Source organism: Bradysia coprophila (genome assembly GCF_014529535.1).
Source record: "Bradysia coprophila strain Holo2 chromosome X unlocalized genomic scaffold, BU_Bcop_v1 contig_79, whole genome shotgun sequence".
Classification (NCBI taxonomy): Eukaryota; Metazoa; Arthropoda; class Insecta; order Diptera; family Sciaridae; genus Bradysia; species Bradysia coprophila.
The window spans coordinates 1,187,189-1,209,541 of NW_023503370.1; the positions used below are offsets into that span (position 1 = coordinate 1,187,189).

The 22,353-nt window shown below is 32.3% G+C and overlaps 1 protein-coding gene and 1 long non-coding RNA gene across 11 annotated transcripts in view; both read left to right on the forward strand.

Annotated features, from left to right (window-relative positions):
- LOC119070413 (homeobox protein prospero) overlaps window positions 1-21,116 on the forward strand; it is a 90,086-nt gene extending 68,970 nt beyond the window's left edge. For 3 of the 10 annotated variants that reach the window (XM_037174744.1, XM_037174746.1, XM_037174745.1), the window contains 4 exons: window positions 2,014-5,662; window positions 7,788-7,970; window positions 18,058-18,217; window positions 18,476-18,655. In XM_037174744.1, coding sequence (XP_037030639.1) covers window positions 2,226-5,662; window positions 7,788-7,970; window positions 18,058-18,217; window positions 18,476-18,655 — 3,960 coding nt within the window. In that variant the 5' untranslated portion in view covers window positions 2,014-2,225. Of the gene's footprint in view, window positions 1-2,013; window positions 5,663-7,787; window positions 7,971-18,057; window positions 18,218-18,475 lie in introns of all 10 variants that reach the window. The other 7 variants (XM_037174753.1, XM_037174751.1, XM_037174752.1 and 4 more) reach the window with 7 other exon arrangements.
- Window positions 5,699-6,709, forward strand: LOC119070418. Its single transcript, XR_005086510.1, has 2 exons — window positions 5,699-6,301; window positions 6,670-6,709. It is a non-coding gene; the product is annotated as an uncharacterized LOC119070418 (long non-coding RNA).
- Window positions 21,117-22,353: the final 1,237 nt, after the last annotated feature.

Consider the following 22,353-nt stretch of genomic DNA (forward strand, 5'->3'; position numbering starts at 1 on the left):
TTCACCTTTCTAAACACATGCTCATAATAAGACTCGTAATGCACCCTTCGTTTAAAAGAAATATAAAAAAAAACTTAACAATAACGTCGATTTCTTATAAACGCAGGGCCAAATCGGAAGCACTTCGTAACTCGAACATGCAGTTCAAATAACCACATCTCTTCTTTCCTCATACCAAACGGTGTATACGAACAACAAAAAAAACTGAATTTCTATTCCAAATAAAAAGCAACCGAATAATGTGAAATTCAGCTCTGCATAACAAACCACCATGTGTTCAATGTGCTCAATTCATACGGCACGGTCCCCTCTATTGTGTATATGGTTATATACGTTGAATTTTATTAAATTGCTAACGTCTTTAAGACATTTAAAATAAAGAAAAGGGGCGCATAAGGCACTCACTGGAACTGGTATTTAAACTTTTTGTAATAATAGTGGTTTATGTGCACACGATATATTAATTCTTATTCTTTTTATCTGACTTATATATCAGGACATTCAACGTCTTAACGGATATTTTTCAGCTGAATTCGAAAAAGTACGTTGAAAATCAGGCAACCGTGAGAAATATTTACGCATAACGCACTTTATCGAAGAGACTTTATGAAATTATTTTTATTTTTGATTCAACGACGTGGAACAGTGTCTTAGAAAATACATGCAACTCTTGTCGGAGTGTAATTACTCGAATCATATTTTTTAACGTTTTCTTTCCCCGGAGAAGTAACTCTTTTAGGCATACTTCCAGCTAAAATCAAATTTCAACGTTATTTCAACTGCAGTAAAAGCTTACGATAAATTACTTGAAGAGGTGTTACTATTTCCTCAATTTATAGAAATTCGAACAACTTTACGTTGAATTCGAATTCCTTACGCCAATGCGCATGAATCCTTTTCCCGACTGTGTTGTTTACATACATTTTCATCCATGCTCTCTTTTGTCTCCGTTGAGGTTTTTATGAAGGAATCTTCTCAGCTTGTTCTGGATGATAGCAATGATTTCCCCTGTATGTATATTGTCGTGGCATTTTTTTGTAAGAAAATAAACAAGGAAAAATTTGCAATAAAAACGTTGGGATATGCACTTGCTTTGAAAATGAATGAAAGCCTAAAAGATTGAAATGAGTTTGAATTGGTCGAAAATCATAAATTTTCATAGTGAATTCCTGCTCATATCAAGACAAACATTCAAGTATACCACAATTATGTTAGTGGCATAGTCAAATCAATTAAAATATTCATAACATGCTGGTCTTAATTCAGTTGTTGCAGTAAATAGATTCAGATTGTCTTAATGTCGTTGTCATTTAAAATATATATATTAAAAAAAAACAGTTTCTTTACCCATTGTCTACCATTAGCCTAAAACAAAGTTGAAAATCATAGCATCGCTCTGTCTGTACAAGTATCAATTGAAACGCACAGAAAAAATGTAGCAGTTCCGAATCGTCCACTTACATCCGGATTGAATGCTAAGCGTAACTTTTTTCATTGTCTTAATAAACATTGGTCCTGTAAACAATTCTGAATTTATTATTTTGAGACTCTCCTCTTCTTTATACCATCGAGGGAACATGACACAAAGTATAAAAATAAATCAATTTGAACAGCTGACTATGAGCAATGAATGAATTCGAAAAGGTAGAAACATATCCAGGTGTTAAGCAAATCATATTATGAACCAGAGTTTTCAGTCATGTTTTGTTGCCCTTTTAGCAGAAATTATTTCACGATGAAGATGAAGAATCTTCGTAAACGTAAAAGTATAAAATTAGAATAGAAAGACACCTCAAATCGTAGAGAAATATATATTCAATTCGCCAATAATTATCTTGAATATTAATTTAAAATAAGAAACGAGATGTATATTACAAATGCATACTCATATAGCACCGTGCACACACACGGTATATATTTCTACCACTATATTACTATACAACTCAACATCAACAATATTTTGTTATTTCTTCATATTCCATTTCGTTAAAACATTTTCTATTCTCTTTTCAGGTTCATGCAATGGCAGGGGAACTCGTATAAGGCCGGGTTAAGAGAGAGGCATTGTTGCTTTCAAGTAGAAGGGGAATACATTGGTATTGCAAGAGAGTATTTTTTATCGTCTTTTACGTGTAAGCAACATAGCAATAGGTTAAAGTATACGAGAGTAGGGAGAAAATCTCCCACTTTAATGGGCTTTAAGCCAATAAAGTCTGGTGATTCTTATGATGTCATCAGAGGAGGACACAGACAGTTTTGGATTGTACGGAGATAAGTTACTGAAGAAAACAAAACGAGCCAGACAACGCGTAGACGCGGGCGAACCAAGAAATAGTTATTCTTCTATACCGAATTTTAGTTCGCGGCCTTCCCTCATGAGTGGAGGTATATACGGGGCTATTTATAGCCAAAATCAACAACATTTTGGATTATTTAGTCCAGGCGGTTACGGTACGACAAAAATGTTAAACGAATTATTAGCAAGACAAGTGAAACAGGCCCAAGACGCTAGTGGTCCGGATAATGCAATAATGCAACAAACAACGTTAGAAGGTGCTACAAATTCTGACGGTAATAAAATTTGTTTTGAAAGTGCAAATGCACTTTCATCACCGGCTATACGACGTGGTAGTTCGACACCACCTCAACCTAGTGATTTAGCGCATCATATGTTGCGGAATATATTACAAGGGAAAAAGGAATTAATGGCACTCGATCAAGAATTGTGTGCTGCCAATCACAACAATAGTGCGATAAGTGTTGAAAGATCGTCACCAGATAATAACAATAGTATTAGCAAAAATAATAACACAAACGGCAGCAGTAATAACATTGTGAAACAAGAAGTGAATATTAAAAGTGAATCGGTGGGTGAATTGAACGATAATGACTTAGGTGTTAATAGTAGTGGAAATATATCACGAAATGGAAACAGTGGTACACAACAAATGAATCACGAAATATCGCGGCATAATTTAGATTGTGCGGATGAAAGTGCTCAAAGTGGTATGCAGAATCGTTTGAAACATTTGGATGGACAGAACATTTCCAACAACAATATATCGAAAAACAACCATGACGACATCATGGACGACGATATGGTGTGTTTGAACTCCAGATCGGATTCGGAAAATTCGTTGTCGTCTATGCCCGGATCGGACGAAAATTTACTGAATTCGAAAGAGGATTTGGACATGGAATTGCAACAAATTGATAAAGCGACCACTGCCTCACCCAATTTGATGTCCGGTAAAAATGAACCAGTTGCTCTTGATATGAAACGAGCCCGTGTCGAAAATATCGTTTCGACAATGCGCTCCAGTCCCGGGCTATCGTCCAATCAGCCACAGGTGAATGGATGTAAAAAACGAAAATTATACCATCCTCAACAACATGACAATAGTGCTGCTGAGCGATATGCTGCTGTTGCGGCTGGATTGAATTTGGGCCTACACATTCAAAGCCTTATGTTAAACGATGACGAAGATGACGATGATCACCCACAGATTCATCAGAAACGTGTGGAAAAGAATGCTCTGGAATCGCAATTACGTTCAATGCAAGAGAAATTGGCTGAAATGCAACAGAAATATGTGCAATTGTGTAGTATCATTGAACACACTCCAGAAACTCAAGAGATTGACGATACAGCTAGTGATATTGTTGAGACTTTGCCCGATCAAATTAAAGATTCGCCCGACAAAAGTTCGTCAAATGCTCATTCGCTGCCATCGTCGCCAGCGCTATCGCCAATGAAGGAAATGCCAACAACACCGAAATCAAATCACAATGCCACCAATATGTTATCGCAAGTTATGGGTAAAATGATATCATCCAAATTGCATTCACAATTGACACCTCAGGCTCATTTGCCTCCCGGATTTAATGGCGGTTTGCCATTACTTCAGCATATAACTCACGGTGGACCACCTGTTATCAATTCGCATGATCATCCGATTCAACATCCTCATGCGCAACATTCACATCATGCCTTCAATAATGCCGCAGCAATGTACTTGGGACAAAAGTTTTTCATGGATCAAGAGGCTCGAATGCAAAAAGAAAATGCTGAACAACAAGAAAGAATGCAACAGCAACAACAGCAGCAGCAGCAGCAACAACAACAGCAACAGCAATTACAACAACAGCAACAGCATCAACAGCAAGAACGCCAGCAGGTACAACAACAAATGGCACAACAACACCAACCACCACAACAACAGCAAAGTAGTTCTCAAAATACATCACCACAAACCCATCACTCTCCACAACAGCAACAGCAACAACCATCCTCATTGCAACAATCACCGCAAATTCCGAAAGGTTCCACTGTTCCATCAGACCTATCAGATCGATTGAATATAATGCGATCAAATCCCAATTCAATGGGTTCGGTGTCTAACAACAACGATTTTGAAGGACTTGCCTCAGGACTCGCTGATGTTTTGAAAACTGAAATCACAGCTTCTCTAACGAACTTGGTGGATTCGATTGTTACACGATTTATACATCAACGAAGATTCCTGAACAAGCAGACGGAAGCGGCTGCCGCTGCTGCTGAACAACTGAACAAAGATTTGATGATGGCTACACAAATGCTCGATCGCAAGTCACCACGTACAAAACAGTCGGAACGAGCGAACAACGTTCAAGCAGGTAATGGCCCAGTTTGTAGTAATGCTAATATTAGCAACAGTAGCAATCAATCAATAAATTCATTAAGTCACGTCAATTCACTGATGAATCAAAATAACGGTCCCAGATTAAATGGCAATGCTTTTCCACCGATAGGAATGCCAATGCATTTAAACGGGCCTCCACTTGATAATAATACCAATATGAACAATATGAATATGCCACCTCATGTACGTCCTTCGCCCACAGCGGCAATGTTTCAGGCACCTAAACCTCCGCAAGGCATGAACTCCGTAGCAGCTGCAGCGCTATACAATTCGATGAACGTACTTGGTGGTCATCCGATAGTGAATCCCTTCTGTAAACCAGAAATACGAGAACATAATCCAGAGCAAAATGAAGCATTGAGTTTGGTTGTTGCGCCGAAGAAAAAGCGTCATAAAGTCACCGACACCCGAATCACGCCACGAACAGTCAGTCGTATTCTAGCTCAGGACGGCATTGGACCGCCACCCGGCTCAATGGACCAATGCAACAACAGCAATAATAACTTGAAACCGTACAATCCACCAGCCAGTACACCATCGGACAGTCCATCGTCCCGATCATCATATCATGCGCCACCATCATCAATGATGCCCGTTTCATTACCCACATCAGTTGCTATACCAAATCCATCGTTGCACGAATCCCAAGTATTTTCACCGTATAGCCCATTTTTCAATCCACACGGGCCTCACGGACCACACACACCACAAGCAGCCCAACTGCATCACATGAAAATGTCATCGAGTCCACCCGGCTATGGAGGCATGATGGATCCGAGAGATTCACCACCACTACCTCATCCACCAACGATGCTGCATCCAGCATTATTGGCGGCCGCACATCATGGCAGCTCACCCGATTACGCTCATATGAGAGCTGCTATGGATGCAAATGACAGAAATTCGGATTGCAATTCAGCGGATATTACGTATGAAGGAATTCAACCTACTATATCCTTTTCAAATGATCCATACTTACAGTAAGATTTTTGTTTTTTATTTTAATTTTCGTTTTTCTCTTTCGTCTTAATTTCTCAATTTTCATTTAAAAAAAGTTACTTTTTCGCTTTTCCCACTGTTCTGTTTCTATTGATTTCATTTTTAATTAACAACAGCAAAAAAAAAAAATTGAACAATTCTGACCTTCATCTGACCTGCCTGTCAGATTCAAGTCTATTCCACAAACATTTCTGATTTTAATGTCTTCCGTGAATTATTCATGTCGCATTTCTATGGTTTATATATCATCTACATTTGCAACTCAATTAATAAAATATGATTTACCTTAATTCCATCCATTCACATAACACATTTGCACATTGCTTCCAGTCATGGAATACTAGAGAAATGATATACCCCTTCTGATACCAAAACTTTAAAAAAAAAATTATTATAAAAAAATCTTCATAAAATGCAAATTACATGAGAATACTCGCAAGTGTTTCTCGAGTGGTTATGGGATATTCTTTTCGATAGTACTATGTTAAGGTTCTTGTTTCCATAAAATTTTATTTTTATTATTTTAATGTCTGAAAGTACTGCACGGTGTTTTGTCTCTATAATTGGCGATATTTATTTGTTTTTATGAAAATTCTTTCCGTTTTTTTTTCTCTCTCCATGTGATACTAGGCCTGCTCTGAATCCGGGGAGTGTGGGATATTGGGCTAAATAGGAGATTTTCAGGTCCGGAAGGCTTAAATATGGGGCCCGTATCTTTTTTTAGAATTTTAAAAAATAGTTTAGGCATGGGGAGCGAGGCATTTGTACAAATGTACGAAAGCGTTGGTTAGAAGAGAGGAGAATGATGGTGTATATCTTTTTTACTCTTCTAACTAACGCATTCGTACATTTGTACAAATGAATCGCTCCCCATGCCTAAACTATTTTTTTAAATTCTGAAAAAAGATACGGGTCTCATATTTAAGCCTTCCGGACCAGAAAAACACCTATTCAGCCCAATATCCCACACTCCCCGAAGTCAGAGCAGGCCTAATGTGATACATATAATATAATTGCATGCATTAGTTGTTTATTAATAATGCAAATCATTGTCTCGAGTGAATTATCATTTTCACCGTTCATACGAACGAATTATTCATTGTGTAATGTCGGTACGACCTCTGCTGATTTGAAAAAAAAAAAAAAATTGTAAATTCCTACCCAATGCAATTCACCACTTACATCAAACCTTTTTTTTTAATAAAATGAATTTGCTTGTTGCTATGTGTGACTGAGTAGAGGTTCGGTACTATACTTTCAACATTATACATTTGAATATCTCACTCAAATTTGGACGTTTATTTGTTCATCTCAATTTCTCATAAAGATGCATTCCAAATAACTAAATCAGACACTATCGGGTCAACGAAAAAAAAAAAAAAAATATTGAAAACAAACAAACAAACAAACAAACCAAATGCTTGTACGCCTCATTTCGACAATTTAATAACTTCCAACATTAATAAATGAATTACAATCCATTCAACAAGTTCTATCCATAATTTGATGTCTGATTAGTTGATGTATGGTTTGGTATTCGTTTATCGTCAGTCAATTATTTATTGTTACTTTTTTATAATTTATTATTGAACAGCAATTTTGGTTCAATTTTTCCCCTCCCCCCGTTTGTGTAAACAATCTTACATCAACAATGGTTGGGTATAAATTGTTATTAGCTTGGCACAAATCCTTTGCTCGCATCAGTAATGCACTTAATCCAAAACAAAATATTTATTATAAGTACTGTGTGTTCCTTATAATATCGCATTAAATGCCTGTGAGTCTCTATGTCTTTCACTTGTAAAGATTCTTTTACGCTTTACACTCTTACAGGGATTTGCAATTGAAGCCATTTAACTCTGTAGTTTTGTTTTACTTTTTTTTAAAACATTAAATCGTTGTCGTACGTTTCACAAATTGACTAACGTTCAATGATATTAAATTGAGTTTCGATTCCGTTCTGATATCTTTCGTTCATTCAAATTTGTTCAATATTTTTTTTTTGTTTGCTTCTGTTTTCTTGTTAATAAACCAAATGACCCGAAACAAAATATAATTTACTAAATGAGAACATATAAAACAAAAAACCGATTTCCAACAATTTAGAGCTGTAAATTCCTTAACTTCGATGCACTCTGCAACATTGACACCGATGCACCTCAGAAAGGCGAAGCTGATGTTCTTCTGGGTGAGATATCCGAGCTCACAAGTGCTGAAGATGTATTTTCCAGATATAAAATTCAATAAGAACAATACCGCACAATTGGTGAAATGGTTCTCGAATTTTAGGTGAGTAGACGACCAATTTTTTATTGTTTACACAAAAATATATTTAATCGAATAAGTCGAAAATAGTGCGGGAAAATAGCGATAACATCGACACGACAGTCCAACATTGTTGGTCAATTTTCATTAATCCGATTTAATCAATGAATTTGTTTGTGACCGACGTTTTGTGAAAATCAAACGCATCTCAACGAAAAATTCCCTCAACAGACTTCCACTTGCTATGCCAAGTTTAATTGTCAGAATTCTGCTCAACTGTTAAGAAGCTTACAAGGCGAGGCGAGTATAGTTTCAACTCAAATTTCTCATTCATCAAGCGGGAAACTGACTGAAAAGCTGCATTGTACAAAATGCATAAGTAATAAAGGATTAAACATTTCACATTCGAATGCAGCCGTTAAAACTGCAAGACAGCATTTCTATCTTCATTATCATATTTTCCAGTATCTGCTTGTATGTCTATATGTACCGACTCATCATGCATACTACTTAGAAAGACAATTTTGTCATAAGTGTATGACATTTATTTTCAGAATAAATTTTCCAATTTTCTCGGTTCCGTAGATATGTTTACATTAGTATACACACAACGAAACAAGTTTTGCGTATAATGTTCTCATAGTGTGTTATTATTTTCAGCATTTCAATTGTGATACAACAATTCAGACATACAATTTTCGCTACTTATATCCTTGCCTTTATCCACAATATTGTCGTAGGTAATGCTGAACGTGTATTCAGCGAAACATTCCTTCAAAAAACATATAAAGTACCACACATCGTGTATATCAGTCCCAATATAAATGTCTATGATGCTAGAGATGAAGCACATGGTACTGTTTATGTACAGTGTTGATGTATTATTCAACGGCATCTTGTCATTCCATCATATCACTCACTTGACAAAAGCGCATCCTAGTTCATATATTTATTTTTCGCAGAGAATAGGAATATCTACGTAGATAATGCAACTGATATGTAGAGTGTTAACGTCTCCAAAGCGGTTTTAATTGGTACACTTATGTGTACATCGTATGTTTAAAAAAAAATTACTCACAGCAAAGGCATCATGCATTTAGATGCTGATTCATAATTTCAATGAGCTAATTTGAAATAATAATAATGATTGAAGAATAGCACATCGGAAGAGCAATCATATTCAGATAATGCATTCGAGTTTGTCAATAAATTAATTAGATTTTGCATTTGCGGGCTTGACACTCCTTCTATTTTCTTTTATTTGAATGCAACGAAGATTCCAAGTGTAACTAATTAGATAAAAAAAAAAACTGAACACTCAGTGTGGTTTTTTTTCTCCTTCTTTCCTTTCATTTATTCCTTCGATGACACATCCAGCAACACCCCACTTTATCGTATTTTTATACCTATTTCTATAAAGTGTTTGGATGCATCATGCTTCATTGCCTTCATATTTCATTTCATAATTTTATTCTGTTTCAAGTGTACGGCTCACATTGATAACAATCTTACCGTAAAACGTTCTATCTATTCTTTTAAATTGACGAAACAAAAAAAAAAAACACACACACACAGTGCGAGTTACCACTAGAACGAACGCCTATTTTCATTATCTACTCCGGATTTGTGTATGGGAAAAGTGTGTTAAAACTTGTTGTTATCTAACTCGGCTGTAAATCTAATTAAGTAAATGATTAAAAAAAAGAGAAGGAACTTTCAATTGACAGCTTTTATATTACCCTCCCCACCACAGCCATATAACATTATTGGAATTCAATATTTTATATTAAATTTGTGTCAATATTGAGGAAATGATTATAATGATTTTATGCCGAACATTATTGGTATCACAGTAAATTTTCACGTATTAACGTAATAAATATCATTCCCGCTAACGAAATAGCGCATCGACTCGGTGCACATTTCGTCATTGATGTCTGTAATTGGTCTGTGAAAATTTGAAAATCGAATTGCAGAGACTGGGTTCATATTTGCCAATGTTAAGCTTAATCCAACTTAACAAAAGAAAATCTGCTAGGACTACGAGGACAACTCAGAAATGTATTATCATATGTGAATAGTAAAATAATGAACTGCCATAAAAGTCACATTTTAACGTAATTCTTGGGTATACATAGAACAAAAACGAAAATAAAAAAGATCTCCCTTCGGAACATTATCGAAATTATTACTAATCAACCGCACCGTACACTTCAGTTGAACGTTTATTTTAGTGAACATTAAAAACTTTTATCACAAAGTTTCGATCTCAATTACTTGAAAAATTATTATTTTTTTATTATACTGTGACATATGTTGCGTGTATAAGCAATTTTTCCCCAAATGAAGGGTGTCATTTGAATCGGGAATTTCCTTAAAAGGCGTTACGGTAGGAAATAGACTCCTTCCGACATGCAATCACACGGAATTTTATGTGATTTTCATTTATATTTCACTGTATACCATGTATACATTACGCTGTGGTCATGTATTCAACTGGCTTAAGGTTAAAATATGATTACAATATTTATGTCGTTTTTCTACTAATATATCCATTATCAGTCTAAGTGATCTTGTTTGTTTATGAACATTTAGACAATAAAACAAAATCATCGTATCGTTTCCACTCACATAAAGGACAACAACAACAACAAAAATAACCGTATGTGCGATGCTTGGATACATCTAAAAGAAAACTAACTGAAAAGAAAATGATGTTTTATAGGCTCATACCGCTCATCCACATAGTATGTTCGTAAAATTATTGGATAACGCTCTCTTATGTACCACCTTCAGTACTTATTTATAAAATTTGTCTTCCATATACGTTGATAGATGATATTATACAAATTGTCAGCATAGCTCAGTTTATATGCAATCCATACTACACAAAGTACACCACATAGTACACATACCTTAAATGCACTGGAGAATATAAAAGTTAGTAGACATAAACTGGAGCCATTTCAAGTCTTTGTCGATTGAAATATTAATTATGGTAGAGTGAAGCGCGGTATAGCTATGTGACACAGGAAAATATGAAAAAAAAGGAGAGAGAGGAAAAAAAAAACAACAAAAACATTTAAGTAAAACAAGAGCCTATTTGAGGCTTCAGTGGTTTGCCACTTTGTTTATCTATGGATTGTATGTAAGCATCATACTTTGAAGGGATTAAATTTTCATCAGTTAACACGATAATTTCTTCTTGATTTTGATTTAAGCAATTAATAAGCAGAAAAAAGAAATCGCCTGAAACTAAACCCGTACATATACGTGTACCTGGTGGGGTGATACTTGTATTGTCATTTCCACTAAATATTTTATAATTATGTACAGTTTCACTCAAAAGAAAACGTTCTGCATATATACACATACGTTCCTGTGAGTGTTTTTTTTTCCTTCACAGTTGAATGCTCATCACTTGATGATCGAAAAATGTTAGAATATTTTTCTTACGTTGAAAACTGATGAATATCCCCTTGATAGTGATGATGCGATATGTGTTTATAATTTGAAGTGAGCGCATCCCAACGAATAACAGTTTTGTGTGATGCGAACGCGGTTCTATTGGTGTTTCGAGAGCATTTGTATAATTTGTTTTAACTTTTACTTACATTCGGAATGGAAGATTTATGGATTATTATTTGATATACGCGAATCTACTGTCGCATACAAGCTGAATATATTATATTGAAGTCCTTACATACGTATAGTTCCAGCTCTAAATCGTTGACGTTAACTCACATGATGATTTCATAATGTTTTACCTACTTGTTCATTTAGTGTTGCGTGTAAGATTTTTTTTGAAAAGCTGCAAAAAGTTGCTGTGAATAATAAAAAGCAAATCATATTGCTCCAGGGAAAGTGTCATGTATTTTTATTATAAATATTTCGCTTGAAAACCTTTTCATTATTCCCTTTTAATATTTTAATTTGCACAGCTTTTAGCGCATAAAAGTGTGCATCTTGTAAACACTTTGTTTAAAAAAAATGTTTTTTTTTTGAAAGAATCTTGTTCCATATATGAATTACAGAAACGCATACGTATAACTTACCGAACAGAACTCTTGTGCCTTTGCCAGAATCTCACATACGTTTATTGCATTATAGTATTCTTCAACTAGTCTTTTTCACTTGAGTTGAGTGTTCAGTTTAGTGCTAAACAACCACTATGAAGTGAAATGAGGGCACTTTTCACACTGCACATATTTTCTATTTGTTTTTTTTTTCTCTCCTCCTTCTTCACACCATTCACAATTATTATCTTGGCGTTGTTAGTTACGTGAAGTAATTGCGAGTGTCATGTGAAAAATGTTCTTTCGTTCCCATTCGAACGATGTAGTATGCATATATTCCGCACTATGTAACGTTCTCTCTGTTGAAATAAGAATATTTTTATAGCAATTAAAATTACCATCACTTTTGTTGCCCTTAGAAACCGAAAATCGTGTAATGAAGCGAGTAAACATGATAAATGAAGATGTGCACAGTTAATACATAATATGTCAATTAAAAATCTGTTTAATTAAGCCAACGTTGCATTCATTTTATACTAAATGTTCTGAGACAAATCATTCGAGGATGCTGTAAAATATGTTGACAAAGAAATAATTTTCAAAAATGTCTCTAATTGATACTCAGTACATTCACTTACTTGAACGTGTACGTGCAATAGAGCAAGAAACATTCGTAATTTCATTCGATTTTATTAATTACACAATTTAAGATCGAGATACGAAAGAATACGCAGTCCAGTGGTCTGCATTGTTAATTTCCAAAGAAAATGTTGCACACTCTTTCGGTTATATGTTCTATTCAGATGACAGCACAGAGTACACACGCATTGGAAAGAAGGGATATAATGTGCACAATTCCTAGCCGTGTAGTTTCCGTGCTAAGCTGCGTTATCAACGATTTGTATTGTACATAATTTCAATATACATAATGTAAACGGGGGTTAACCTAGATAAATGTGTGAATATGTTTATTGATTGGCATAGACCTATTTACAATTTATCTGCTAACAATGCAAATTTTCGGAACATTGACCCCGACAATAATGTTTCACTTTCAATTAATGAACATTATAGTCTGCAATGTTTACTGGACATTTCCATACATAAAATGGTTTATCTATCAACCTACATATACATTCTATATGCTGGCGTTATATATTGGATGCGGTTATATCTCAATTGTTTGGCAATTCCTGAGGTTAATTATATATCAGCGCTGGTGCTGCACACATTGATAACACTTATTGGTGAATTGATTGTTTGCATAAATATCCAGGCATAACATATTGGTGTTCTGCTTGAAAGAAAGAAATCGCACAATCGAATTTTTAATTGAAATTTTTTTTTTTATTGATTTTTGACTTTGTTGTGAAGATTTTTCCATCTCATCCTGAATCTCGTCTTACAAATTAAACATTTTTTTTTTAAATGGAACATCGTCACTGGCAATTTTTGCCTCGTATACCTATTCAAAATCATATATGGCAATATAACGTTCCTTACCAGCAGATGCAATTCGAGGAGTTTAAAATTCAATAATAAATAAAAGGGACGAGACCATCTGGTCAAATTTTTCGATTGGAAATAAGATTTTTTTCTCTCTATATATGATGTTTGATGAGTTATACATTTTCGGTTGTTCATCAAAACATAGAAAACGAAAACGGTGTTTTATAGGACGCACTTTAGTGTTCGTGCTATTTCTTTTGATTCAAATTTGAAATGAAAAATTGAATTTTAATATTACCGGTTCGAAAATATCCAATTCTTAGCTTGGCGAAACAGACTAATGAAATTATGTTACCAAGTTGTCGAGTAAAACTTAATTAATTGACAATACTATAGTTTAATCAGACAACGTTTTTCGGTTGGACTGACGATATAAATTTTTATACCTCGAAACTAGTTCTTTAAAAAAAAAACGCGATCACAATGAAAATCTAGTCAAAAATCAAGTCAGTAGGTAATGTGAATCCCGTAATTATTGAGTCTAAGATACAATGTGAAATAGGCGTTTTGTCAACCATCTACACCCTTTAAAGACGTTAGCGCGCGTGTTTTTTAAATTATATGTTTGCCGTACAGAAATCGTCATGTATTAGCCGAACGTTTTATTTTTACAGAAATTTAAAGGGACACATTTCTTATTGTTATGGTAAAGAAGCTCATACATTGTATTACTATGATGGTTGTATAAGATTTTTGATTCCTTCTATTTAATGGTAATTTTCAGTGCATATGCCATACATTGTGTACATATATGCGCATGGTATGTATACCTTGGATATCTTGAAAGGAAAGAATGAAAAAAAAATCCAACCATCTACGAAGGGATCGTATGCGCTTATAAGGTTAAGAAATATGCACGTCGAAATTTATGTGTTGAGAACAACAACAGCAATGCAGGAATAATAGTACAAAAAAAAGATTTGAAGAATTCGTTCTTACATTTTGCTATATGGGAAAGTTACTTGATTATTGTTATTATTGCATAGGGGTTAGAAAACCGTTAAAAACTTTATTCTTTGTGGGAACTTTCTTGGCGTGTTTTTTTCGGATTTGTATTTCTCAGTTTTAACGTTCAAGCAAACCAAAAAAAAAATTAGAGCTGAACTTCTATATCACAAATAAAAAATTGTCGTGTGAGCCTCCCAGAACGTAATAATCCGTTCAAAGAGTCTGCATACGTGCATAATATTAAAATGAAGAAATCTTCAGAATAAACCATGCGTTACACAAGCTACTAATTGCATAATTCTACACAAAGAATTTCCAAGTTTGTTGTTTATTTTCACGCGACTGTGCTGAAGAATTCAAGCACCTTACTTATTTATTGTACTTTTTTTCTCAAAAATAATTCATTTATCATCCCTCAACCCTCTTTGTGTGGGATACAAATCGTGGCATAACGATAATGCATTCCATAACAAGTAAAAACTTGTCTCAATCATTGCAGAAAGAATCTTTAATCAAATTAATAAAAAAAAAACGAAAAAAAACTACTTTTCGAACAAGTCATCGGCAAACAATGCCTCACATCTCATACACGGTTTCCATTTTCTACTCAGGTTTTTTTTATTAATTAAACAAAATTTCCACATTACATTCATGAGAACATTCATTTTGACGATTGCGACTACAAAAATTGCATTAACATATCGTTGACTCTATATATGAGACATTTGCTGTAACGTAAAGAGTGCACTAAGGAAAGGATTTCACACGTTCCAATTGTTAAATTATTTTAAAAAAAATTCTGCTGTGATGTGTACGGAGTTTTCAATCGACTACTTTCCATTAAAAAAAAACTTTACAAACTTCGTCGTGTGCATAATTACGGAAAACTGAACTGTACACTGAGCCGAGCGTTTAAACTTTTTATGAAGAAACTCATTATTCCATGTGAGAGTAATCGTTTTTAATAAACTAGGTCCCACCTTTTGGGCGGGTCAGGTCCCTTGACTGACAATTTTTTCAATATATTTTTGACCATTTTCATTGTTGAACTTCCGAAGCATCACTGATACAAATGCCTACATTTAATATATCGATTACTCTAAACATGACAACGAAATTTGACAGAAAAAGTTCTTCAAATAAACCTTCGAAGACCGAATGATCTTTGAGTTCTCATTTTTCTTATAAATTTGCAGCAAGATTTTCAATCAACCACAAATCGTAAATAAAATGCGACTCGTGTGAATTACGGCCCTCGCTTCGCTCTGGCCGCAAACTTCCCACTCGTATGAGCTATCTATTATTCTGTTTGATTGCCATTTTGTCAAATTTAATCAGAGTAGATGCGAAGTTTTACAAATGTGGAACGATGAGATGACTTTCACTTTGGTAAAAAATTAAAAAAAAAACCTATAGATATACTTGCCGAACTTACAGTTTTGTACAAAAAGGAAGTCCCCCGGTATTTTACAAAACCGTCACTCGTGAATAAAATGTGGATGGTAATAAACGACCGATAAATTAATTAATTTTTTTTTTCGTTTCTTCACTTTTGTCGATTCAGAAAACGACAAAAGTGAGGAATTGACAAATAGTACATTACTATGCAAGGGAAGTAAAGTGATATCTCGTATCCAGATGAGTAAAAGTAACCGAGGGCTTTAGCCCGAGGTACATTTACTCATCGTGATACGAGATATCACTTTATTTTCCGTGTGTAGTACGGCGTTTTACTATGATGTAAAGGTTATTGCCTATACATGTAATAGCCTTATTACATGCACCAGCATAGTAAACGTCTTTAAGTTACATTTTGTAAAAGGATGAATTCCCTAGGAACGAACAGAACGCCTTCTCATTACATTTTGTAGAAGGATGAATTCCCTAGGAACGAACAGAACGCCTTCTCATTACATTTTGTAAAAGGATGAATTCGCTAGGAACGACCCGCCTTTTCTTTATATTTCCAAAATCGACAAAGAGTGAAGGAAAGACCATTTTTTTTTACTTTTTACTGATTTACCGACATTTACCACATTTCTATCGGTATTTTATTATTTTTTATCGGTAAAATTGAATTTTTTTATTGGTCGAATATAATATCCCATAAAATTATTACGACTCGTGAGAATTACGGCCCTCGCTTCGCTCTGGCCGCAAACTTCACACTCGTATGGGAGTTGTAACATATTTTGTTTGATTGTTGGAATAATGAATTTAAAAAAAATATTCAGAAATTTGTTGAGAATGACTTATATCTTATATTGCCTACAAAGAATGATGGTTACATTTAGCGTTTTTCATAAAATTTCCTACATTTTTCAATCATAGTGTTTCAATCACATTTTTCTGCCGTAAGACCTTGAGTAAAAAAAACATCTTTCTTTGGTAGTAGACGCATTAAATTTGTTAGTCAACTATCAAATTTGATAGTCAACTATCAAATTTGATAGTCAACTATCAAATTTGATAGTCAACTACCAAGTTGTTAGTCAAATATCAAATTTGATAGTCAACTATCAAATTTGATAGTCAACTATAAAATTTGATAGTCAACTATAAAATTTGATAGTCAACTATAAAATTTGATAGTCAACTATCAAGTTGTTAGTCAACTATCAAATTTGTTAGTCAACTATCAAGTTGTTAGTCAACTATCAAATTTGATAGTCAACTATCAAATTTGATAGTCAAATATCAAATTTGATAGTCAACTATCAAGTTGATAGTCAACTATCAAATTTGATAGTCAACTATAAAATTTGATAGTCAACTATAAAATTTGATAGTCAACTATCAAATTTGATAGTCAACTATCAAATTTGATAGTCAACTATCAAGTTGTTAGTCAAATATCAAATTTGATAGTCAACTATCAAATTTGATAGTCAAATATCAAATTTGATAGTCAACTATCAAGTTGATAGTCAACTATCAAGTTGATAGTCAAATATCAAATTTGATAGTCAACTATCAAGTTGATAGTCAACTATCAAATTGTTAGCAGTTCACTAACAAGAGATGTTTACCGGTTAGAGGCTGTGCATGTAGTGACGAAATTTTTCTTTCTACTTGTTTCATGCACATTATCGAAAACATACTTATACGATTTACACACACTACGCAACCAAATCAAATTTCATCAAAGTAATCTTTTTCGATTGAGGCTATAATCAACAGTGTAGAATCCTGTTTTTCCTGGATAGCTTCCAGATCCTTCGTCCCACATTGCCCATCTTCGAACTTAGCCTCGAGATTTTAATTCCACATATTTAAAAAAAAGATTCACCCAAATTGCTTGAGAATTACTCAAGTTATCGTGCCTTCAACGATTTTTTGTCACCCACATTTAACGTTTTTCATACCATTTCATACATTTTCAATCATAGTGAACTTTTTTGTCACCCACATATTTCGGTATTTTCTGGTGTAAGACCCTGACTTTCAGTCAAGGGAATTACTTAATGAATAAAGTAACTAGCATTGATGATGGTTATTCCAATTACTTGGTTTAAATTAGCGTGATGTACAAATCTTTTAGCAATTTTATTCTTGCTTTGGTCTAGCCAATTTGGGAACTAAGCACACAGTGAAATTTTCATCGAAATGCTTAACGATTTTTGTTTTATATTTTTCAGAGAATTCTATTATATTCAAATGGAGAAGTATGCCCGACAAGCGGTCAGTGAAGGCGTTAAAAGTGCTGATGATCTTCATGTTAGCGGTGATAGTGAAATTTATCGTGTGCTCAATTTACACTACAATCGGAATAATCACATTGAGGTATGCAGAAATCAGGTGCGCCTTTCTCTAATAAAACTTGAAAATAAAAATATATTTTCCTCCCATATTTAACACGTGCTTGAATTTTTATCACCTGAACATAACTCCCACTTTTCGGCCAAACTGGCCGAAAGGTGAAACGAAAACGAAATTTTATATTTTTATTTTTGTTTTATTGTTTGATGAGGCGCTATTATTTCCATCTGTTTTGTTTTTAAATATCATACGAGCACATTGCAACAAAAAACCATTTTTTTTATTTATACGTTATAGGTACCGCAGAATTTCCGATTTGTAATCGAGCAAACGTTACGTGAATTTTTCCGAGCTATTCAAGGCGGTAAAGATACTGAACAATCATGGAAAAAATCCATATACAAAGTGATATCGAGAATGGATGATCCTGTTCCGGAATATTTCAAATCCCCCAACTTTTTAGAGCAACTGGAATAGACGATTTAATAAAATAATAATAAAAAAAACTAACAAAATAAAAAACACAAAATTTAAAAAATACAAATTAACAAAATTATAAATTACAAAAAAATTATATTTATAAAAACAACAACTTTTGTGGTTCCTATAAAGTAGTGTGCTTACGTCCAAAAAAGCGACTGCAATTATCGACGATATACTCGCGTTTAGGCCTTCATTTCAAAAAGTAAAAAATAATGGAAAAAAATATTAACCAAAAATTAAGATTTTAAAAACAGTTTAAAGAAGAAGACACAAAATTTAAAACCGAAAAAAAAGAAAAATTTAAATTAAAAAAAACCAAAATTCATTCAAATCGTCAAAACTTCATCACACACACACACCTTCAAAATTGAAAGAAAAAGAAAAACAATAAAAACGGATCCATTTTTTAGTTGAAATATATCACATATAGATGACAACACAGCAACAACTACAAATAAAAGAAACTACAGCCGCAACAGAATAACCAAAGAACAAACAACAAAAAAAAATTCACACAACAACATGTGCATTGCTTGGAAATGTGCACCTCAAATCAACAATCGAAGCAGATTAAAATAAAAAAAAGAAGAAAAACAACAAAAAATGAAAAACTACAATATCCTAAAATACATAGCCAATGGACTTAACATTTTAGAATTATTATGGTTTACGTCAAGTGTAAACTGTATTGCAAAGCAACAGCGTTTTTTCAACTTTAACAAACAAATAAAAAACATTTTATATTAACAAAAAAGAAGAAGAAGAAGAATACAAAAAATATGAAAATAACATTAAGTATTACAAAAATATATTGTTTTTTGTTGTTTGAAAGGTCAAAAGAAAGAAAAAATTGAAAAGAAATTAAAAATTGAAGATAAAGGGAAGAAAAAAAAACATTTATATTATTAAAAAGACAAAAAAATGCATAATCTTATCATCAACATTAGATTCCCTGAAAAAATTTATTTAACAAAAAAAAGTAAATTATATTGTATCAAAACAAACAAAAAAAATTAATAATTAAACAAAAAACAATAAATTAAATTTAAAGTAACCAAAAAAAAAAACAAACGAAAACAACCGTTTACAGTAAATATTGAAAATATGTCATGTTTAGGATAGTTTTGTATTTAACCAAAATGAAAAAACAAAAAAACGAAAAAAATATTAATGAAACGAAAACTTAAGATGAAGCGAACTAATTTTCCATTCCTTATTTTATAATCAAAAAAATTATTTTTTTTGTTTTCTTGAAGTATTGATTCGAGTTGATTAATTGGACAATGAACTGCTTGTAAATAGTTAAATAAAATTTCGATCGCCTAGTTTTGCTGCGGGCTGCAGTTTATTTGTTAATTAATTATTTTTATTTTACTAAACAAAAATATTTGTGAATTGATTTCTTTAAATAAAAAAAAAAATTATTTTCCTAATTTAATCTACGAATTTTTGTACAAAAAACAATTATTTTTTTACTTTATTTTAAAAAGATTTTTTTAGTTTAATTTTTCTCCCTTCTTTAAAATTACTTCGCTTCATTTTGGAGCATATTTAAAAAAAAATCCAACAACGAAATTCTAGTAAATAATATTTTTGAAATATAAATTTTTACTACGAATTTAGAGAGTAATATGGTGAGATCCTGTTTATTTAAAAAAAAGAAATATTTTTTTTTAAACAATCGTGAAATTTTCGTGTCCAAGTAAATTTTATTTGTTACTATGATTTGAAGGATTTTTTTTTCTTCTTCAATCAAATCCAAAAATCCGTTTTGACACCGAATAAAAAGAAAAGAAAATGTAAACAACCAATAACTCATTCCAATTATTGCAGTTAGTAAATTGTTTTCGAATATTTTCAAAATGGCTGAATATTTTCACAATTTTACTAGTAGTTGTCCCAATTAATGATTTTATAAAAAATATATTTCTTCTCTTTTCGGTCTATTATCTCAGTAAATTTGCGATGAAGAGGAAGAATGAAAAAAGTGAAATAAAATTTTCGTTTCAAAATTTTATTAACTTTCAGTGATAAACATTTCTAAAACGATTAGTAGAAGAATCAGAAAAGATGTCCAAATTTTTTCGGTAGAGTAAAAAATTCAACCATTTTGAGTGATTTTCGAATAAGAAAATCTATGAAACTCATTAAACCATTGGCCGAATTTCTCAATTTTCTTTTACTTTTTCTCGGAGGATTAATATTGACATAATCAAACAAAGAAAAGAAAATTATTTCCCATCAGAAAACTCCGATTGTAATAAGAAATAAAATTGACTTGACATAAAAATTACACGAACAAGTGGCATGACATAACCATAAAAGCAAAAGAAACCATTACAAACAAACAAGTAAAAAAGGAAAATGCTCTTCTTCAACAAAGTTTATATATTGTAAATAGTGTGTCCTTCGTTGTTTCCAAGAAGATTATTTGACATGGAAAACTAAGACAAAACAAAAATTTAAATAAAATTAATATTAACTGACGGTATATTAAAAATGTAAAATATTAATTAAAACCTAATATAAACCAAAAAAAAATGACAAGAAAATTACATGCAAAAATCCAATTTGAGATGATAACAAAAACTTAGTTAATTTTGACTTTTTTAATATATTTAATTTTTCCAGGTTATGGTTTAGGATTTAATTTATTTAAAAAAAAAAAATAATGAACAAAGGCAAAGACATTTTTGATTTGTCAAAATTATTATTTTTTGTGCATTTTTGCATTCTCTGACACAATATCTCTGTAACTCTCTTGCTGTCTTTAATATGATTATTTTTTTTTTTGCTGATAAACCAAAGGTGAATTTGAACAACTAGTCTTTTTTGATAAGCGAATTTTGTAATTTCATGTAAACATGAAGAAGAAGAAAATCTTGTAAACCATCCACATGAAATCGATTTGCTATCCCGATTAGAACTTACACTTATTATTTATGTAAATTTATAATTTATTTTTATTTTCTATTTAAATTTAACAATTTTTTTTTCTTACGTGTATTATTTACAATAAATATCTGCTGTGTATATTGAAAAAAAGAAATTAATAAACGGAAGAAGAAACCACTCTTTCTCTGTCTCTGAAATTAAAGTATCAAATTTATAAATTGAAAATAAGTGAAAACCAAAAAAATAAAATCTAATAATAAAAATAAAAATTTATAATGAAAATAATAAAATATTATTATTATTATTATTATTACAATTATTATTACAATTATTAAAATATATTTAATTACAAAAACCATTATGATTTTCTTTTGTTTTATTTATTGTTTCTGTTGATCATTTTTAATTATTAATTAATTGAAAAAGAACAAAATATCAAAAAAGTTATTTTTTTTCTTAATATTTTGTTTCTTAAATGTGAATGGGGGAAAGAAAGAAAAACAACAAATCAATTTCGCATTTAAACATCGATGAGGACGATGAAAACAAAACAAAACAAATGAAGAAAATTTATTTATAGACTAGAGATTTTTAGGCAATGAATAAACAAACAAAAAAATGGAACAAAAATTAAATCAACAAAAAAGACAAAATTTTTGGAGGTGGAAAATGCGCGGGGGCATTTACCTGAAATATAAGTATTTTACCAACCCATAAACACACAAAAATACGGTGAGTTTCCTAGTCTTGTAAATTTTTATTATTAATTAAATTATTATTGACAATTTTTATTATTA